The sequence below is a fragment of the Crocodylus siamensis genome, chromosome 4 (genome assembly GCF_052110815.1).
Source record: "Crocodylus siamensis isolate JL-2025a chromosome 4, ASM5211081v1, whole genome shotgun sequence".
Classification (NCBI taxonomy): Eukaryota; Metazoa; Chordata; order Crocodylia; family Crocodylidae; genus Crocodylus; species Crocodylus siamensis.
The window spans coordinates 125139979-125157463 of NC_143398.1; the positions used below are offsets into that span (position 1 = coordinate 125139979).

The 17485-nt window shown below is 40.8% G+C and overlaps 2 protein-coding genes across 3 annotated transcripts in view; one reads left to right on the forward strand and one right to left on the reverse strand.

The window, feature by feature from the left end:
• Positions 1 to 438: 438 nt before the first annotated feature.
• The window catches only part of ITPR2 (inositol 1,4,5-trisphosphate receptor type 2), a 537951-nt gene continuing 520904 nt past the window's right edge, over positions 439 to 17485 (reverse strand). The window contains exons 57-58 of the mRNA XM_090043677.1: positions 17201 to 17244; positions 439 to 519 (exon numbers count right to left, since the gene is read on the reverse strand). Of these exons, the coding sequence (XP_089899803.1) occupies positions 17233 to 17244 (12 nt within the window). The 3' untranslated portion in view covers positions 439 to 519; positions 17201 to 17232. The remainder of the gene's footprint in view (positions 520 to 17200; positions 17245 to 17485) is intronic.
• Positions 8111 to 17485, forward strand: part of SSPN (sarcospan) — an 85682-nt gene continuing 76307 nt past the window's right edge. Inside the window, exon 1 of one of the 2 annotated variants that reach the window (XM_090043684.1) lies at positions 8111 to 8523. In XM_090043684.1, coding sequence (XP_089899810.1) covers positions 8206 to 8523 — 318 coding nt within the window. In that variant the 5' untranslated portion in view covers positions 8111 to 8205. The remainder of the gene's footprint in view (positions 8524 to 17485) is intronic. The other variant, XM_090043683.1, reaches the window with a different exon arrangement.

Sequence of the window (17485 nt, forward strand, 5' to 3'; positions counted from 1 at the left end):
AACTGAGTACCACCTGGGTTACACATGTAATAAAAAGACAGTCCCTACTGCAAAGAGTATACAGTCAAGGATAAGACAGATAACAGGAGGTAAGACTGAAATCTTTATGAAAAGAATAAGTAATGCTGAGTTTCATCTAGGTATCATACCATGGTTTTGGACCCCTCTGCATGTCAACTTAGACTTCTGTACGTTCAGTTAGATCAGGTAAGCCAAATTTTAGAGGTGATGCGTTTCAACCAGAGGAAAGGTCATTTGCAAACTGTTAAGTGAGTACAAGCCAAGTTAAATCTCCTGTAAGTTCTTGTTCCGGGGCTGAAAGATAGAAGCTATACCACTTCTGACCTCCTTTATGCTGCTAGATTTGTCTCCTTATTCTATTGGAATAAATATTATATTAAAAATACTAATTTAAATGAGATGCTCTTTAGGCAGACATCATTGTGCACACAACTTTAATTTTGCTTATGTTACATAAAATGCTTGTGTCCAACAGCTTCTCATATGCCGGCTCCAATCCTGTAAAAAAAAACAACAGAATTTATTTCAGCCTGATTCTTCACTGTACCAAAGAAGGTGAGAAAAACATCCATACAAAGAAGCAGAATGGCCCCAGTGAGGTTGCAGAGAATAATACGGGAATATCACATCCAGACAACCCTGAATTCTTGGAAATGCCCATAACTGGATCCAAAATCTTTGGTTCAATATCATGTCACTTTTAATCTCTAATCTTCATGTTTAATCCTTCCTCTGATAGTTTTAAGAGCTTGGTAATGAGTAACTCTCAAGAAATCCAATTTAATGGCTGCAGTTAAACCTTTTGTTTCTAGGGAAAATACATGTACTGTCCTCCATCTTTCTTGGGTGGAATGTCCCAGTTCTTCAAAGACTGGAGCATTTTATCTAACACCGTGATTCTTAACTAGGAGCTGTAGCACCTTGGGGTGCCATGGATTCATGTAAGGGTGCCTTGGGGTACCATGCAATATTAGTATTCTTACATGTACAATCTCCTACTCATGATTTCATTTACAAAATAAACCCAGAGGTTTCTAATAGAAATCCACAGTGTCAAAAAAAAATTCTGACCTGTGGTCTTTTTTTGAGTTCTTTACAACAGAGAAATTGCTCTATTTTCCCATCGTCAGAAACAAGTGAAAACTAAGCACTTTTCTGAGGGATGCCTTACATCTAACAAGGGGTGACTTGAGTCTGAAAAGGTTGAGAACCACTGACTTCTTTTTTTTTTTTTTTACAGGGTCCTTTGGTATTCTGGGTGTGTGTGTATGTATATAGTATGCTCATATTAAATTACACACATGCATATATATTGGCTTTAGCTGCCATGGAGAGGAGCAAGAATGTACAAGCTCTTGTATTCCCCTGCAGAGCTACACAGGGTTTACCTAACTTGGACTCCCCCTCCCACGTTATGTGGGAAACCATCCCAACACACTGGTTCTGTTAAGTAAAGTGTATGTTGCATGAGGCCATTGCTGGATGCAGCAGAGTTTTCTCCCCCTACACACTTGGCACAACAGAGAAGTTATGGGGGTGTTATGACTCAGAACTGCCTGTGACTCACGACTCTGTAGTAGAGCTACTCCTGGGACAGAATAACCACGCTGCCATGCCATACAAAGGCTCCAAGTCAAGTCTTTGTCCACCCCCTTGTGATTCTCTGATACTGAATGTCTACTTTTCAACTTTGTTGTTGTAGCTTGGCTAGCCTGGAGAACTTTTTATAAAATATTTACACAAATATAACTATATTTTTATTTTAACCATCACCAAACTGATTTTTTTTTACTGAAAATAAAAGTACTGTAGTGAAAAGAATCAGATTTCTAGAATTAAATGTACTGCAGTATCCTTGCAGCTATGAAGAAAAATAATTAGTGTCAGGGCTGCTGTAACCTGGAATTTGACATTTATATATTTTGGACAAGAGAAAATACACTGAAGTTGCACTATTGAGGTCATTTGACTTGTTGTTCTGGTTGTACGCTGCATACTATCTTTGGGCAAAAGAAAAAGGTAAGATCTACACAATATTTTATGCAGGCCAGTATCTGAATATGAAAAAGATGTGGAACATGGCCCCTTTTATGTAAAGGACCCCAAAATGACAATTGGATGCCACATAACAAAAGCTTGCACCTATGGCCCGAACTAAAAAAGAAAAAAACCCAAACCAAACCCCTCCACACATCCAGGAAAAATTCTTAAATTAACACATGTGCTTGAAAACACAGTAAGCACTTTGAGTACGAATCAGTAACTTATTAATGAATTGTTGAAAATCCAAATGACACCCAGGCAAGTTGTTTCAATTATTGTAGAAACGTCTGTGTTTTATTCAGTTTGTTGATTTCTTAAAATAATGCTTGTAATTTTTAATGGTCTTTCACCATATCAAATAAAATATGTAAATATGAAACCATTTATGTAACAATAAATAAGGGGCAATCCTGCACCACAAAAAAAAAAAAAATTGAGGGTCTGCAGGAAATGCAGGGTTGGGTCAGAAATGTTGAATTTGCAATAATAAAATATTGTTTTTCCTATTCTTTATTCATTCTCTACTCATTAAAAATAACTTCTGCTAGATTAATTTTCCTCCTCATATATCTTATTACATAATAATGTTTGGTATTGCTACTATTATAGTAATGGTTTAAATATACAACATATAGGGTATTTATAAGTTATAAGGCAATCCACTAGCTTAGTTTAATAGCTGATTAATATTTATAGGAATCCCAAAACTCTTCCAATAAAAGCAGGTCAGCTGTTTACTGACAGTTGTATTAGTCATACAACCATAAGAACAGGAGGGACGGCAAAGAAGAACATGACTAAATACTATTCAAATGGAGGCATAATCTGCTTCTTTTGATTATGATGAATAGTATTTTACTCCACTTATAGACCTAGTGAGGCCAATGGGATTAATGTGAAGTAAGTTTTACCCAGCATGAGTAAGTAGATCTGAATCAGACCCAGAGGGCGCAGCTACACAAGACGTTTGTTACTTGGTAGACTTAGCTGTGCAGTAAACATCTCAGTATCTACCCATGCGCCCTTATTAGGCTGGAGTAAACTAATTTACTCTGCAGCAAGTATTTACAAGTACTGTCCTGCTATGCAAAGTAAAAAGATCCACCGGTGAGCATGTGTAGATGCTGCCTGAGGCATGAGGGTAGTTTAGTGCAGGGGCAGCCAGCCAGTTAGCCCCACATAGAAGCACCTTTGTGCCCCAGCTAGAGTTACCATAAGTATGGGCTTTCATAGAATCATAGAAGAATAATAGAAGTAGGGTCGGAAGGGACCCTGTAGATCCTCAAGTCTGACCCCCTGCCCAGGCAGGAGAAAAAACTGGGCTCAAATGATTCCAGCCAGGTAGGCATCAAGCCTCTTCTTAAAGACCCCCAGGGTAGGAGACAGCACCACTTCCCTTGGAAGTTGGTTCCAGATCCTAGCCGCCCTAACAGTGAAGTAGTTCTTACGGATGTCTAATCTAAACCTACTCTCCAACAACTTGTGGCCATTATTCCTTGTTATGCCAGGGGGCGCTAGGGGAAACAAGGTCTCTCCCAAACCCTTCTGGTCCCCCCTAGTGAGTTTATAGACAGTCTCTTGTGAAGGCTGAACAGGTTCAGGTCCTACAGTCTCTCATTATAGGGTCTGCCCTGTTGTCCTCAGATCATGCGAGTGGCCCTCCTCTGGACCCTCTCATTGTTGTCCTCATCCCTCCTGTTTTCCCAGACATTACCTCTTTTGAGTCCTCCAATCCCTGTCCAGGTGGTTTTTTGAAATCTGAACAAATGTCCAGAATTTTACTCTGCTCCGCTGGTGGGAGCAAGGGAAGGGTGATTGGAGATGGGGTACCACTTGTATCTGTGCATGCACACACACATGGCTGGCATGCAGCCAGGCAGCATAGTAAGAGCAGCCTCAGCAGCGGGATGCAGTCAAGTCCATGGGAAGCAGGATTGGAGGGCCAGGGCTTGGAGATTAGTGTGTGTGTGAAAGGGGTGGCGGGGTGCCTGCTGGCACTGGGGGAAGCTGTCCAGGTGCTGAGGCTGCAGCAGCGTAGGGGAGAGGCACCTGTCTCTCCAGCAGGGGAAGGAGGTGGGGGGCCCTTTGGGGGCAGAAGAGAGGTCTGTGTCCAAGCTGGTGGCAACAGGGCCAGTGCTCATGCCTGTGGGGGCCATGTGGCCCCAAGAGACACTGCCCCAGGGGGGCATGCCCAGGCCACCTGGAACAGCATGAGAGTCCCAGCCCAGGACTGGGGCTGACACAGAGATTCCCGCCTCTTCTCTCCTGCTTGTACCAGGGCCAGACTCACTCTACCACTACCCACATGAATCAGAGCTGCTGTTCTCCAGCCCAGTCAGGATGAGGCCAGCTGCCCACCCCCCCACCAGGCTTGGGGGGAGCAGGGGGCTGTGGTCAGGAGTGAGGGTCACTGGGGAGTGAGAAGCACTGGGGGCGGGGCTTGTGGGTCAGGAGTTCAGGGCACTGGAAGTGCCAGGGGGCTGCAGGTCAGGAGTAAAGGGCAGCACCAGCAGGGACAGTAAGGTTTCAGGGTGGGAGTGAAGGACTTTAGCAGGGCCAGGGGACTGTGGGTTGGGAGTGAGGTGCCCCCACAACAGGTGTCTTCTGTTTTGGAAACGGAATGATAACCCTAACCCCAGCCAGCCCCTCCACAGTAAGTTGAGCCAGGGGGGCACAGCCCCAGGATGGCAGGCTGACCCTCCAGGCCCCCTATGAGCTAGGGTTGCTCTGATCTGACTCAGTGTGCTGCAGTCCCAAATGCATGTGTAAATGCTGCACCTGGGAGTAATAAACTCTGGGGCAATAAGCTCCAGAGTTTATTGCTGCACATTAATTGCACATATAGATGCACCCAGAAACACAAGAAAAAGAGAAGTGTCTGTGTCATGGTAGAATGTTACATAAAAATTATATTCTTCAGTGACCGGCTGAGATAAGAACTAGTTTGCTAAGCTTTCTTAGAAAAGCACGGTTTTACAATAGTAGCTACCACAAAACCAACAGTATGGAAAAAATGTGAGCATCTACTTTGTTCATGTATCATCAATCACAATCATGTATCCTGACCTTAGTCTTCCTGCTGGGAACACTTCCATTGAAGCCAGCTGGAGCTCTCCCTGCATATGCAGGGCAGGTGTCAGTCCTAAGGCTAAGTTTTTCTAAAAGGCCAAGGGAGATAAGTATCCAACCGAGTTTTAGTGGAAGGGCAGCAGGTAACACCTAAAAGCACCTTTGAAAATCTCCACCTAAATTCTGCTTATACAGAACCTGGAGATGGAGATGTAGACCAAATGTATGGAGAGTAGCATCTGATTTTTAACGTACTTGCTAAGTAAATAGATATTTAGGCATCTATTTAAAAATTAGAGGGATTCTTGATCCAGTAGACAGCCATTATAGTCTGTCATGTAAATCTTTGTTAATTTTATTGATTTGAATTTAAATCTGCTCACCTTAGACAAATGGCCTTCCTGAAATCAATAGGACTGTATGCATGAATAAAGTTTGGGAATTTGGCCCCTTTTGAGGAGAATGCTCATTAATCCAGCTGTTTAGCATGAGCTCAGGTGCTAAAAATCTTACTGAAATTCTCTTTGAAAAATCTCCATTTCAGATCTGAGGCATAGGACTTGGGGAATGAGGAGAGCTATGACAAAGAAAAAGTGTTCTGTATTCTAGGTCCATATCTTCAGCCTATTGTGTTTTTCCACATTGCTGTAAGAACTGGAGATTTCTAGTTTAGCCATCTTACTGCCAATACCTGCCCTGATAGAGATGGTATTGGAATAGGAGGGCTTATGATCAGAACACTGTTGTGTTCTGCCACTCCCAATAGCAGAAGTGCACTGTAAGGGCACACGGCCAAGTATCAGAGCACCCCTGAGTTGCTCTCCCCCCCCACCCTCCGTATTAGAGATAAGAAGAATGCAAAGGTGACTTAATGATTCATGTGCTTTTACCCTTGACTCTTGCTGAGCCAGTTGATGGCAGCTGAGAGACTAGTTCTCTGAATACTCCTTGTACTGTGAGGCCCCTTCAAAATTAAGCACAAGCCATTCACTACATATTGATATTATTCCTTTGCCTTGGACACAAAACTGGAAATCAGTAAAACCTGATTAGCTCCACCACCGACTCCTGGACTGCCTTTGGTAATGTCACTTAACCCTTCCATACCTTAGTCTCCCCATTTAGAAAATGCAGATGAATGCAGGCTCTCCTTTGTGAGTGCAAAATACAATTATAAAAAAAACCCAGATCATGCTTATGAGGGACTATCAAGAAGATGATATTAATGCTCAGCTATTCAGGAATAATATTCCCAGTTTTATTTCTGTTGTTTTCTTTTGAAATTAGTGTTTTAACTATATTTCTTAATCTTCCACTTCTGAAAAAAAAATGCAATTGATGTAATTTATAAGTTACGCAAAGTATCTGAAATCACTTCATTTCTACTTTTGTTTTATGCTCCTGAAATATAAATATATGAAGAGGATATTGCTTAACCCATAACAGGAAGTGACATCATAATTTATTAATACAGAAGACACCATTCATTGCTGTTAAATGCCATAAGGAGCTAGAAGTAGTGTAGATTCTCAGAAGGTACTGCCAATGTGTCAAAGGAAAGACTTCCTTGATGCAACCTCAGCATCTGTAAGATCCTCTTTGGGTATTTCAGCATTGTCTCCTGCACAACTTGGTATTGTTCAAAGACAGTTTTCTTTTCCTTTGGAATCTTTTCCTTCTATCCACCACTCCTACTTTCTAATGCTCTGGTCCCCTCATTCTCAGTTTCTTCCTATCATTTGTTCTAATAGATCACCTTCTTTTGGGGGGGAGAAAAAAAAAAAAAAAGCAAGCTGATAGCTTGGCCAAATTCTTAATCCAGTGGAATCCCCATTCATTTAAATCAGAATACTGCAAGTACCTTATGCTACCAAATATCTGCTGGTGCCTCTGTAAGGAACAGGCCACTCATGGCTGTACACGGGCACAGACTTAACTGCTTTGTTGACACAGGGCCAGGAGCACAGGATGAAAGTATTGGCCAAATTTTAGCTAAATTTTTCAACTTTCAATTTTTTTTTTCTTTTATTCTTTCAGCCAGGGTGGATGTGTCCAGCAAAATACTTCAAACCATGCTCAACTTTAAGGAGTTGAGTAATTCCAATGAAGTCAATTAAACATAAATTTAAGTGCTTCCTGGTTCAGGACATTGGCTTGATATTTCTAGAATCATAGAATCAGAAAAATAGGGCTGGAAGGGACCTCAGAAGGTCATCTACTTCAACATGATGATGAAGTGTCCTTTCCCAGATTAATTAATAAGTAACACCCACCTACTAATAACGAAGTGTGGCCCTAAGAAATTTTTCATAGACATTCAGCAAATCCTTCATGCTCTGTTGGTGTCTGCAAATAGCTACCAGTCTTCCTTGCATGCCTTAACGCCTGCAAAAGGAGTACATTTTTGCAGATTGCTCCTAATGTGGTTATTTGTAAAACCCCTCTGCACCTCTCTTTGCTTTATGACTCTTGGGCTATTCTGTGTTGCTTGAAACCCCAGAAACCTGGCTTTTGAATTTTTGTCATGGTAAATACATCCTTGTTATAGATCCTGTCTTCACCCACCCAAGCATGCACACAATCTGTATGCAAATTATGCTTATGTGTATTGTGCACAGCCGCACATGGATTTATTGCCTGGGATTCTGCATGCCAATAACATACAGGATTATTACATTGCAAAAAGCCTGTTACTTTCACAAGCACAAATAAAATGCATCCTAGGCACTGAGGCAGTCCCCAATTAAACAAAGATGTCTTGCCTAGCTAATTAATTTCACACCAGTACTGAGGATCTTCTGCAGCCTGATTATGACACACAGACTTCATGTGCACAGCCAGCCCCAGCATAGGGAACTGGCTTCTTCATGTTGCTAGTTCACTACCCCCCTTGAACCCCCCTGTTCTCTGGGCTATATGTGGCATTTTGAAGCTCTGACAATCTGCTCCAAATGTTTTCCATATTTGTTCAGCCTCCTTGATTCAAATACCAGGACAAACTCAGCCAGCACAAAGCCAGGCTTCAGGGGGAAAACCCCCCCCCCACACCCATCAGAAAAAAAGTTCATCAGCATGGGAAAAGAGGAGAAGACATCCCAGCATAACACATCCCTTAATAACCAGAATCAGACAGGGAAGGCACCTGGAGGGGAGGAAAGCACCGATCCAGCCAAGAAGCAAGAGCCAGCAATGAAGAAGGACAAAGCCAAGGGGGATCCCAAAACGGGCCAGGAAGAGGAATCCCACACTTGTTGTGGCTGCCGTTTCCCGCTGCTGCTTTCATTGTTGCAGCTGGTGTTAGGCATCTCTATAACAGTGCTGGGCTTCATTATGGCAGGCATCAGCTCTTCTTTTCTAGTCAGAGACACTCCATATTGGGCTGGGATAATTGTAAGCATAAAGTCTGTTTCTACGTAAAGTGCATTTGCCAACATTAATGCCAACTGCATGATGCTGCACTTAAGACTAACCAACTGCATGTCCTGCACCATATAGGAATTAAGCTAATTGTAAATATTCCTGGGATGATGTATCTAATTTACTTTCCTGAGGAAACTGCAGTTGCAGTGTAATATAACCGTTTTATATTCTTTCCTGCAACACCCCAAGAGACCTTGAATAAAGCAGGGGTGCTGTGCACCTGGTACCTATTATCTAGTTGGTTTGCAATTACATAATGTTTAATGATGCTGAAAAAATGTTTGCTGCTTATATTGTCTCCCCTCCCCCTCCAAAACTAGGTTTAAGAAGTGAAAGCATAAGTATAACTTCTGGTTCAGCGCATTTGTAAGAGCATCAGGCAAGAAATGGCTGCTCTTTAGCTTCCACGTAGCAATGAGTTCTAAAAAAGTCTGTAACTTAACCCTTTTCTTCCCCCTTGTCCCAAGTTCTTTGCCACACATTGCACCATGTGTGGCTCTTGGGACTAATGGGTTAACACAAAATGCAAAACAAGTAGGTGTGCAAAATCTTAAGGCTTATGACAAGCTGGCCAGAGATAGCAAATTCAAAGTTACAAGTGACATGAAAGTCATGTGCATTTGTGGGATGGGATCAGTGGCAGGAGTAAAGGGTGGGGTTCCTGAGGAGTCTGTAGTGTAGATGATCATACACATATGAAGAACCAGCTGAGAAACAGGGTCCAAATCCTAAACACAAGCAGCTTCTTTAGAAGTCAATAGGAGCTGTTGGTGTTCAGTGTCTCCTGTGTATTAGAAACATTTCTACATGCATATTTTTCTCTAAAGGAATAGATTTGCAGTAAAGATATACTCATTTATTGGTACTAATTTTGAGTATTAGAATAAACTATTTACTATTTAGGAACTGGAATAACAATAACAAAATCTAAATGCACTATGATGCATAAACAGCCATTATGCTGAATCACTTAAATGTAAATCCTCATTAGTTCAAGGATTATTTGACCTTCTGAACTCTTAGGTTTTACTGCATTAATCCAGCTGCTCCACATGGCTGGTGGGGCTAGAGCAGTTGTTATGAACTGAGTTGTGGCAGGGAAATGGGCCTGATCCTGCGAGACAGTAAATGATTTGAACGTAAATTTCCAAACTAAGTAACTGTTCATACTAAAATGATCTCTTTCCCCTTCTCTCTCTCTCCCTCTAGTATATACATGATTGTGAAATGCACCCTATACCAATTCCACTTTTGCTTGCAGAAAATAACATTCATTAAAGTTAGAGTGAAATGGGGGCTATAAATTAATCAGTTGCAGCATTTCCACTTCAGTATATAACTTTATATTGAATTATATGTTATATAAGTATGTGTGTATTATGTATGTATTTATATAATACATAATTAGATGGAAATGCCTCATGTGATTATATATCTAAGTTCACATGTCCAAAAATGTGTGCAACTGCAGAGGGTCAAATTATCTTCTCAGAGTAGCCTTATTGCTTTCCCAAATCTGCAACAGCCCTTTATTAGAAGGGCTGATAAACAGCCATAAAGATTCTGGGCCAGATCTCCAGCTGGAGTTAGTTGGCAGAGCTCCAGATTTACAGCTGCAAAGAATAGCCCTCAATCTGCCTGCATTTGGCCATCACCAAACAAAAATGTGTAGGCCTGAAGATTTGCACATGAAGTAAAAGACAGCACTTTAAGTTTATTCAGTGTTCAAGCCAAACTCAGGCCTAAACCAAAACTACTGAGTTTTTCAACCATCCTCTATGATGTCAGAATAGCCACACACAGAGAAGATGCTGGTGGCATGTCTTACAGGAAATTGTTCTCAATGTAGTACAATCATTTTACCTTTCCAGCCACATAGAAGACCTGCAGATACAAAGGCTTGCCAATCTAAGAATATATAGAGATTAATTAAGAAAAAAATCATCTTGTAGGCTAGCCTTGCTGCTTTCAGTTTACAGATTAAGTCACCAGCAGGTTTGAATTTACTTTTAGGTGTGCATAAGTAAGTTCTGGTGATTGATGCCCTGCTAACTCTGCCTGGTCTTAGAATGGATGGGGGATTGTCAAGTGAAAATCTGCCTGAGATGCGTATAGAGGAAGTCCAAAAGGAAAGAGAGGTATATGTTGTAGCCCATCACAGCAGTCTACTTAAGTGTAGAGATTAGAGGGGAGCGTGGCAGTAGGAAAGACAGTTGACATGAAGAACCTAGATGGGGATATGCCTTTCCCAGCAGGCATGGAGTAACATGATGTAGCTGGAGCTCCATCCATGTTAGGAGAGCTGTGAAAACTAAAGCAAAGGATTATGAGATGTTGGATTATTAGAGACAAAAAAGGGAGTGGAGAAGTTCTTCTGTGTTGTAATGCAGTAATGGGTGCAGAGGGTGTTTATTGGGAAACTGTATGGAAGAGGTTGAGAATCAGTGAGCTAGAGCAACTTAATTCATATCTACCAGTGGTCTGCAGAATGAAACGTTCTGAGAATAGTGAAATGGAGAAAAAAAGAGAAGATGGTCCAGGAATAGGATTGACTGAACTAGGATGTCTTGCATGTATATATTCCACTGTCTTGCTTTTGGGCTTGCAACAGGGAAGGAAAGCATTTGGAAGGAATACATATGGGCAAGGGCTGGTATGTGTCTTGTTCACAAAACAAATAAGCTCAGATTCTGTACACAGTGTGTATTTTTCTGGAACTCCTTTATTAGTATATAAATGAGGAACTTTGCCTTGGTTGGCAGTGCAACGGGGTAGAAAGATGTGGTATAAAATACCAAAATGTATTTGTTCTAGTAACAACCCACTCAAGGGCTCTTTTACAATTTTTGATTAACACTCAGATTCACCAACTGTTTAAGAACTTTAAATTATATTATCAAGACCATTTTGGGAAAGATGGCAATGCTGGACTGAAAACTTTTCCCTTTCTCTCTCTCTCGTGTACCTCCATTGCAATTATATCGGCAGTGAAGTGGATTCCTTGGCTATTAATGTAGCATGAGAAAAAAATAAAGAAAAATTGCTAATGCGTTAACAGGCCTTGAGTGAGGAATTTTTTATTTACTAGTGGCAATATGTTTACTATGTTGCTGAACCGTGCCAAAAACAATGCCATTACACATTAGCATTAAAGGATAGGAACTTATCAAGAGAAGTATGTAGAGTAAAATGTTCTCGTGAACACCAAATTACGCAGAACTGGTCTGAAATTTAGGTTTTATTACTTGCCCTCAATTTGTTGGGATTGTCAGGACTCACAGATTTATTGAATATGTCTGGGCTGTTTTATGGTGCTGCAGATCCAGTGATGTACCTACTACGCCACTGAGCAGCACTAGGCTATTATTCCCTGTGGACCAGATGCTAGAGGGGGAAATGACACTTTTTGTTACGGTTGGACCCAAACTATTTCAACCTGAAGCCAGTTGCAACTGAATTTCATTTGAAATACAAGGGATTCTATTCAGAAACCAAAAGAAAGCTTCATGGGCAAAGACCCCTGAACTTAGTGGAGTTATGGGCACTTCTGGACTCCAAGTCTGCAATAGGAAGTTACCTGTCTCCTGATTAAGGCCGAATGACCTATTACCTTTAAAAGCAGAATGAACCTATTGTACTCCTAGGGACAAACAAATCAATTCAAATGAAATAGGTGGAGATTTAAACCTGTGCCCCAAACTGAGCTGTTTGTACAGCTTTAAAATAGTTTGGATAAACTTTCTGCCATCACAAGTGGGGCTGAGCCAGAACCAGAGAGAGATGAGTTTTTTTTTCTAGGTTCTGACCCTGCTGTGATAGTGCCCTTTGTCAAGTCACATAATTTCTCTCCATCTCTCTTTTTTTCTTCCATAAACTGGGTCTCATGGTAGTTATTCATTCACCTTTATTTTAAGATCTCTGATTGAGAAATGCTGTAGAAACCCTGTGTCCAGCTGTTATGCCATCTTGTTCATTTCCTTGTGGCCTTTCCATATCCAAAGGGTGCATTTTTTCCATGAGAGCCTGTTCTAATAACATTTCTACCATAATCAAGAGTAGAAAATATCCACAATCTTACAAGCAAGTATGTTTCCTGAGTAATTTTAGCCTAGTTTTTTAGACTTAGGCTGTTAAGATAGTTACAGGAAGGTCTGGATCTATTTCTGAAGCTTGTAACAACCTCCCACTGCAATTTGTAACTTTACAAACTTGTTGTGCTTTCATTGTTTGGACTTCTTTTAACACAGTTGAAAATAATTCTATCTTCACCTACTTCACTACTACCCAAGCAACACCCCTGAATGTATCTTCTGTGAATTTTATTGTATAGTTTGGTTAAACCGTAAGAACTACTTTTGGGTTGTCCCAAACAGAATAGCTCCTTCTAGAGTTTGATCTTAAAACCTGATTTGGCTTTTGTTTATCATTCCAGTTATACCTCTGCTGTTCAGGCACAGGAGAACTTTCCTTAATATTGGCTTTGTTTCTAGGTTTCTAGGGTCTTTGAGTCTGAGGTTTCCCTCAGAAGTAGGCCACTAAAGGGAGTCAGAGCCACAGACTCCCAGACCAACTTGTCTGTGAAACCAAAGAAACTGTAGTTATATTAGTTCTCAAAAGTCATATCAGTTGGCTTTGCCTGTCTTCATAATCTCTAGAAGTAAGAGAGAACCTGCAATTTGGGAGAGGAATAAACTTTTCTGGGTATGGAACAAATCATGTACATTATGTTTCCTGCGTATAGGGCAAAATCTTTTATTCACTTAGGACCCAATTTTTGAAGTGTTCCACAACTGCTGGTCGGAAGAGGCTATCAAACAACCTTAGTTCCTACATAGGCATTTCATTAAGAGCCATATTTCCCAAACTGCTCAGCACCTGGCTGTGCCACTGTGACATTTAAGGCAATGTTTTAAGGGCTTAGGAAAGGACATGCTCTGACGTTACTGCATAGTAGTGCCAATTACAGGACATTAAGTTAGTACCTGTTATTACAGGTACTAAATTAATGCGCCCTAATTATGGCACATTAATGCATGTGTGGACGTGCCCACTGCCTTGATAAAGTGAGCTTCAGCTCATGAAAGCTTGTGCTACATATACAGGGGTACCATGGTACACCCTTCTTTTGGTTCCTGTCTTGCCCAAATTTTAAAACCAACTGCATGGGACAGCAACTGCATTTCTATTCAGGCAGACCTGTGAGAGTCAATTGACTCATGTCTCATTATCACCTCCCTGGGTGTTTATAGACGTGTTCTGGGAGGTGGGAGAAGGGGCACTTTAATTAATCTGAAAGATGTGCTAATTTAAAAGCGCCCAGAGCATCACGTGTCAGCGTCCCTGCATAGAAAAATGGTGGTGGGGCACTTTGAACTAAAGCTCATCAAATGTGTCAATTCTAGAGCGTTGGAGCAGCCTTGCCGCATGTGTGTAGGAGCCCCCTGATTCCTGTTTATCTCTCTCTACTCCACCAGTCCTAACAACCCTCTATCCTTTTTGATGGTTTTGTGGTTGCACTACCCAAAATATCCTTTCTTCTACAATTTTGCTGTCAGTTCGCCATTCCTGGTAATGTGTCTCTTTTATTTCACAGCCATGCAGACTGTTTTTAGCTCTAGCTAAAAACCTTAACTCAGGTGTAGAAATGACTGACAGCAAAGTACTGGAGACACTGTCAAGACACTCAAGAAGGCTAGATTTTGTTTTGTGAATCTGAATGAGATTTATATTTTACTATAATGACTACAGAACTAATGATATCTTTTTGACTTTTTACCTAGTTTATTGTGTTGTTTTTTTTTAAACTTTATATATACTCTAGCAAATTAGTGTACATGCCAATAGCTATATTTGTTTTCTGTTGTGATCTTAGACTGGATAATATAGTGCTAGCCCCCTACCATATTAGTAAAGCTTTTAATTTCTCTTTAAAAGGACAAAAATTTGCGTGGTTATATGTGATGATGTGCCACACCCTTTTCAAGATCCTAGATTCACCCATGTACATCTCTCTCTCTCTCTCCCTACTTTGGTTAACCAATAGGTAGAAGTCTACCCCACCTTCTATTTGTCTTCAGACTAAACACAGCTAACTGCATCTCTCTTCACTTTCAACTACTACTGTCACTCCCTCCATTTCTTTCTTTCCAAGTTGGTCAAGCATCGTCCTTAGGTGGGCTAGACAAGAAGTTCTTAATTTTCTCCATCATTTATCTTCCTGTGTCATACAAGGACAACTCCCTGAAGTCCCAAAATGCACCCCTTTCCAGTAAGAATCCCCAATGTACTAAGCAGTATAATGATCATGGCTGACTGGTACCTATCCACAATATCCCTACTGTGTCTAGTTTCCATTCCCTACACTTCATTCATTTTAGGTTGGGGGATAATGGAACAAGGCTGATATGGGTGCAAAAGGTAGACAGACCTTCAATTAAAAGTATTTTAATTGAAGTGATCGATCTTCATTTACACAGTGCCAGAAATAAAGATGACTCTTTATAAAAACCTTGATAGAATAAGACACATTATTTGCCTTCAGCAAGTCACAGTCTTAGAGAGACAAGATAAATAAAGACACAGCAAAGCCTGAGGCCAACAGTTCAGTAAAGGTGGTTGTGGATTTTTTTTGTTGTTGTTGAAGAGAAGCAAGGGAGTGATCATTTCTGAAAGAAATGGTTTTGTGGGAGGATTTACAGGAGAGGGCACCTTTTAATGTAGAATCAGACAGCCGTGTGAATCAACCTGGCCATATCACAGGGCTGGCAGAGGAGCTGGCTTGAAATTTTTTGAAGTCTTTTGATGCATAGTGAAAAAACAGACATCAAATAAAAGGAACAGGCTCCCAACACAGCATATCTCTGTAAGACTGATAAATGGGATGCTTAATTGATGTTTCCAGAAGTTAAAGCAAAAGGGTCTGATTCAGACTTTGGGGTCCCATTTCTGGTTCTACTCATGACTTGCCTTGTTGTCAAATTTGGGTGCAAAAATAAATACTTAAGTAATTATATAAGTGTTCCAGCTTGCAAAGGGTTGAGTACCTGCAGCTCCCATTTCAGGTGCACTTTTGAAAATCAGACCACTAACTCTTAACCTCTCTGTCTTGGAGTTCTGAAGGCTCAACCCTAAATGTGGCTGAATTAAGCATGGCTCCCTTTTGGAAGGATGGAGAAAACATGACATTACTTGCAGTCATTATACCCATTAAAACCCCTCTCTGGGATAACTCTGGTATCCACAGTTCTCAGGGAAGTCAGTGGAGTTCACAGGTTAACTTCTGCTTCTGAAATACTGCAAAGTGACCTCACAGAGGAGATGAAGAGCAGGCCCTTCATCATCAAAACTTGATTCAGTGAGACTGACCAAACTCACAGGGGTGCTGTGAGGCTTCATTATTGGGATAATATTTTGAGATCCTTGAGCAAAAGGTTTCTAAAAGCATAAAATAGTGTACAGGGGTCTGCAGTGAATAAGACTTTCCTGTGCTATAAAACAATGTAAACTAAAACATGGCCTTAAATATGTCTTGCTCATTAGTTAGGACTAGCTAGACTGATGATTGTAAATCATAATATTATGGACTGGAGAGACATGCGGTACCTTTAAGTGATCATATAACATGAGTAATTTACAGTTACTCTTAATGAAGCTTTTTACGATTCCACTGTACGTTATAGCCTTAACTGCTTCTCCATACGGATCAGCATCTGTATGCAGTCTCAGCCTGTTTTAAGACCATGAAAATTCATATGTTGAAACTGCAGTCATTCCCTCTTACCCTTGTCCTTTCAGGGTCCCGATACTGATGTAAGCAGAGCACTGACTGCTCAGTATGGGTCTTCCAAATTTTAGGCAGCAATATCATGGTCACTGAGAGGACAAAAATTGAGAAGTGTCAGACACTTGAGCAGGGGAACAGTTGATCCTATCCTGTATCAATAGTGGGAAATTAATATGACTTTAAAGACAGTTAAATGTCTTACCTGTCAAAGCCTGAGGGGAAAGAGAGACTTTCTAGTTACTTCTCCACCTATTTCTGAAGCAGAGGGGAGGTAGCATTCAGTCATGCTTCACCTACTATACAACCTTGCTAGGCTTTCAGCTTTCACTTCTTATTAGAGAAACTAGTTTCAATCATTAATAAAAGGTGACATTTAAAAACTGGCACAGGCAAAGAAGCTAATGAAAATTAGAGTTATGCAAACATTCTTTTTTTATGTACAGGCCAGCTTTTACTAGTCATGGGTGAACACCAAAAGTCTGGGTGGTTTGCTATAGAGCAGCAACTTCAGTTGAACCTTCTGCAAACTGCTTGCACCTCTGGACTGTGAGATGAGGCACATTTCTTAAAACAGACTCTTGTGAGATTTCTGACACTTGTTTGCAGTTCTATCTGTGCATACCACAACCTCTTGCAGCATAATGATTACCGTTAAAAAGTCAGAATTTACCACTAGTTACCATATATGTGTCTGATTAATCACAGCATTTGCCCCCTTTTTTTGCATTCGAAATAGCTGCCATCCCCCAGTGCTAGAGCTAATTGAAAAACAATGGGAAGGTTCTTCAAATATTTCTGTGACAATTTATCCACTTTCATTAAAACTTTAACTAAAATTTGGTAACTGAATAAATGCTGACTTACTACTGGTGAGCCCTGGATTTTGGCATTCCTGTTCAAGCTGGAACCTAGAAGAAATAAAATAGAAAGTCAGACTTTGTCAAATAATGCTGTTATTGTGTTTTGTTATGCAAATTTCTTTCAGCTGTTCAGATTTTTTCTTGGTTTACTCTCAGGCTACCTAGAGATGCTTGTCACACCTCGACACCCATGGCTCAAGTCTTCATGTATCAAGCCTTTTGTCTCAAACTTTACATAGCCCTCTAGAGATGTCCTTTTGTGGTCAGAATTGCTCCCTCCCCACAACAA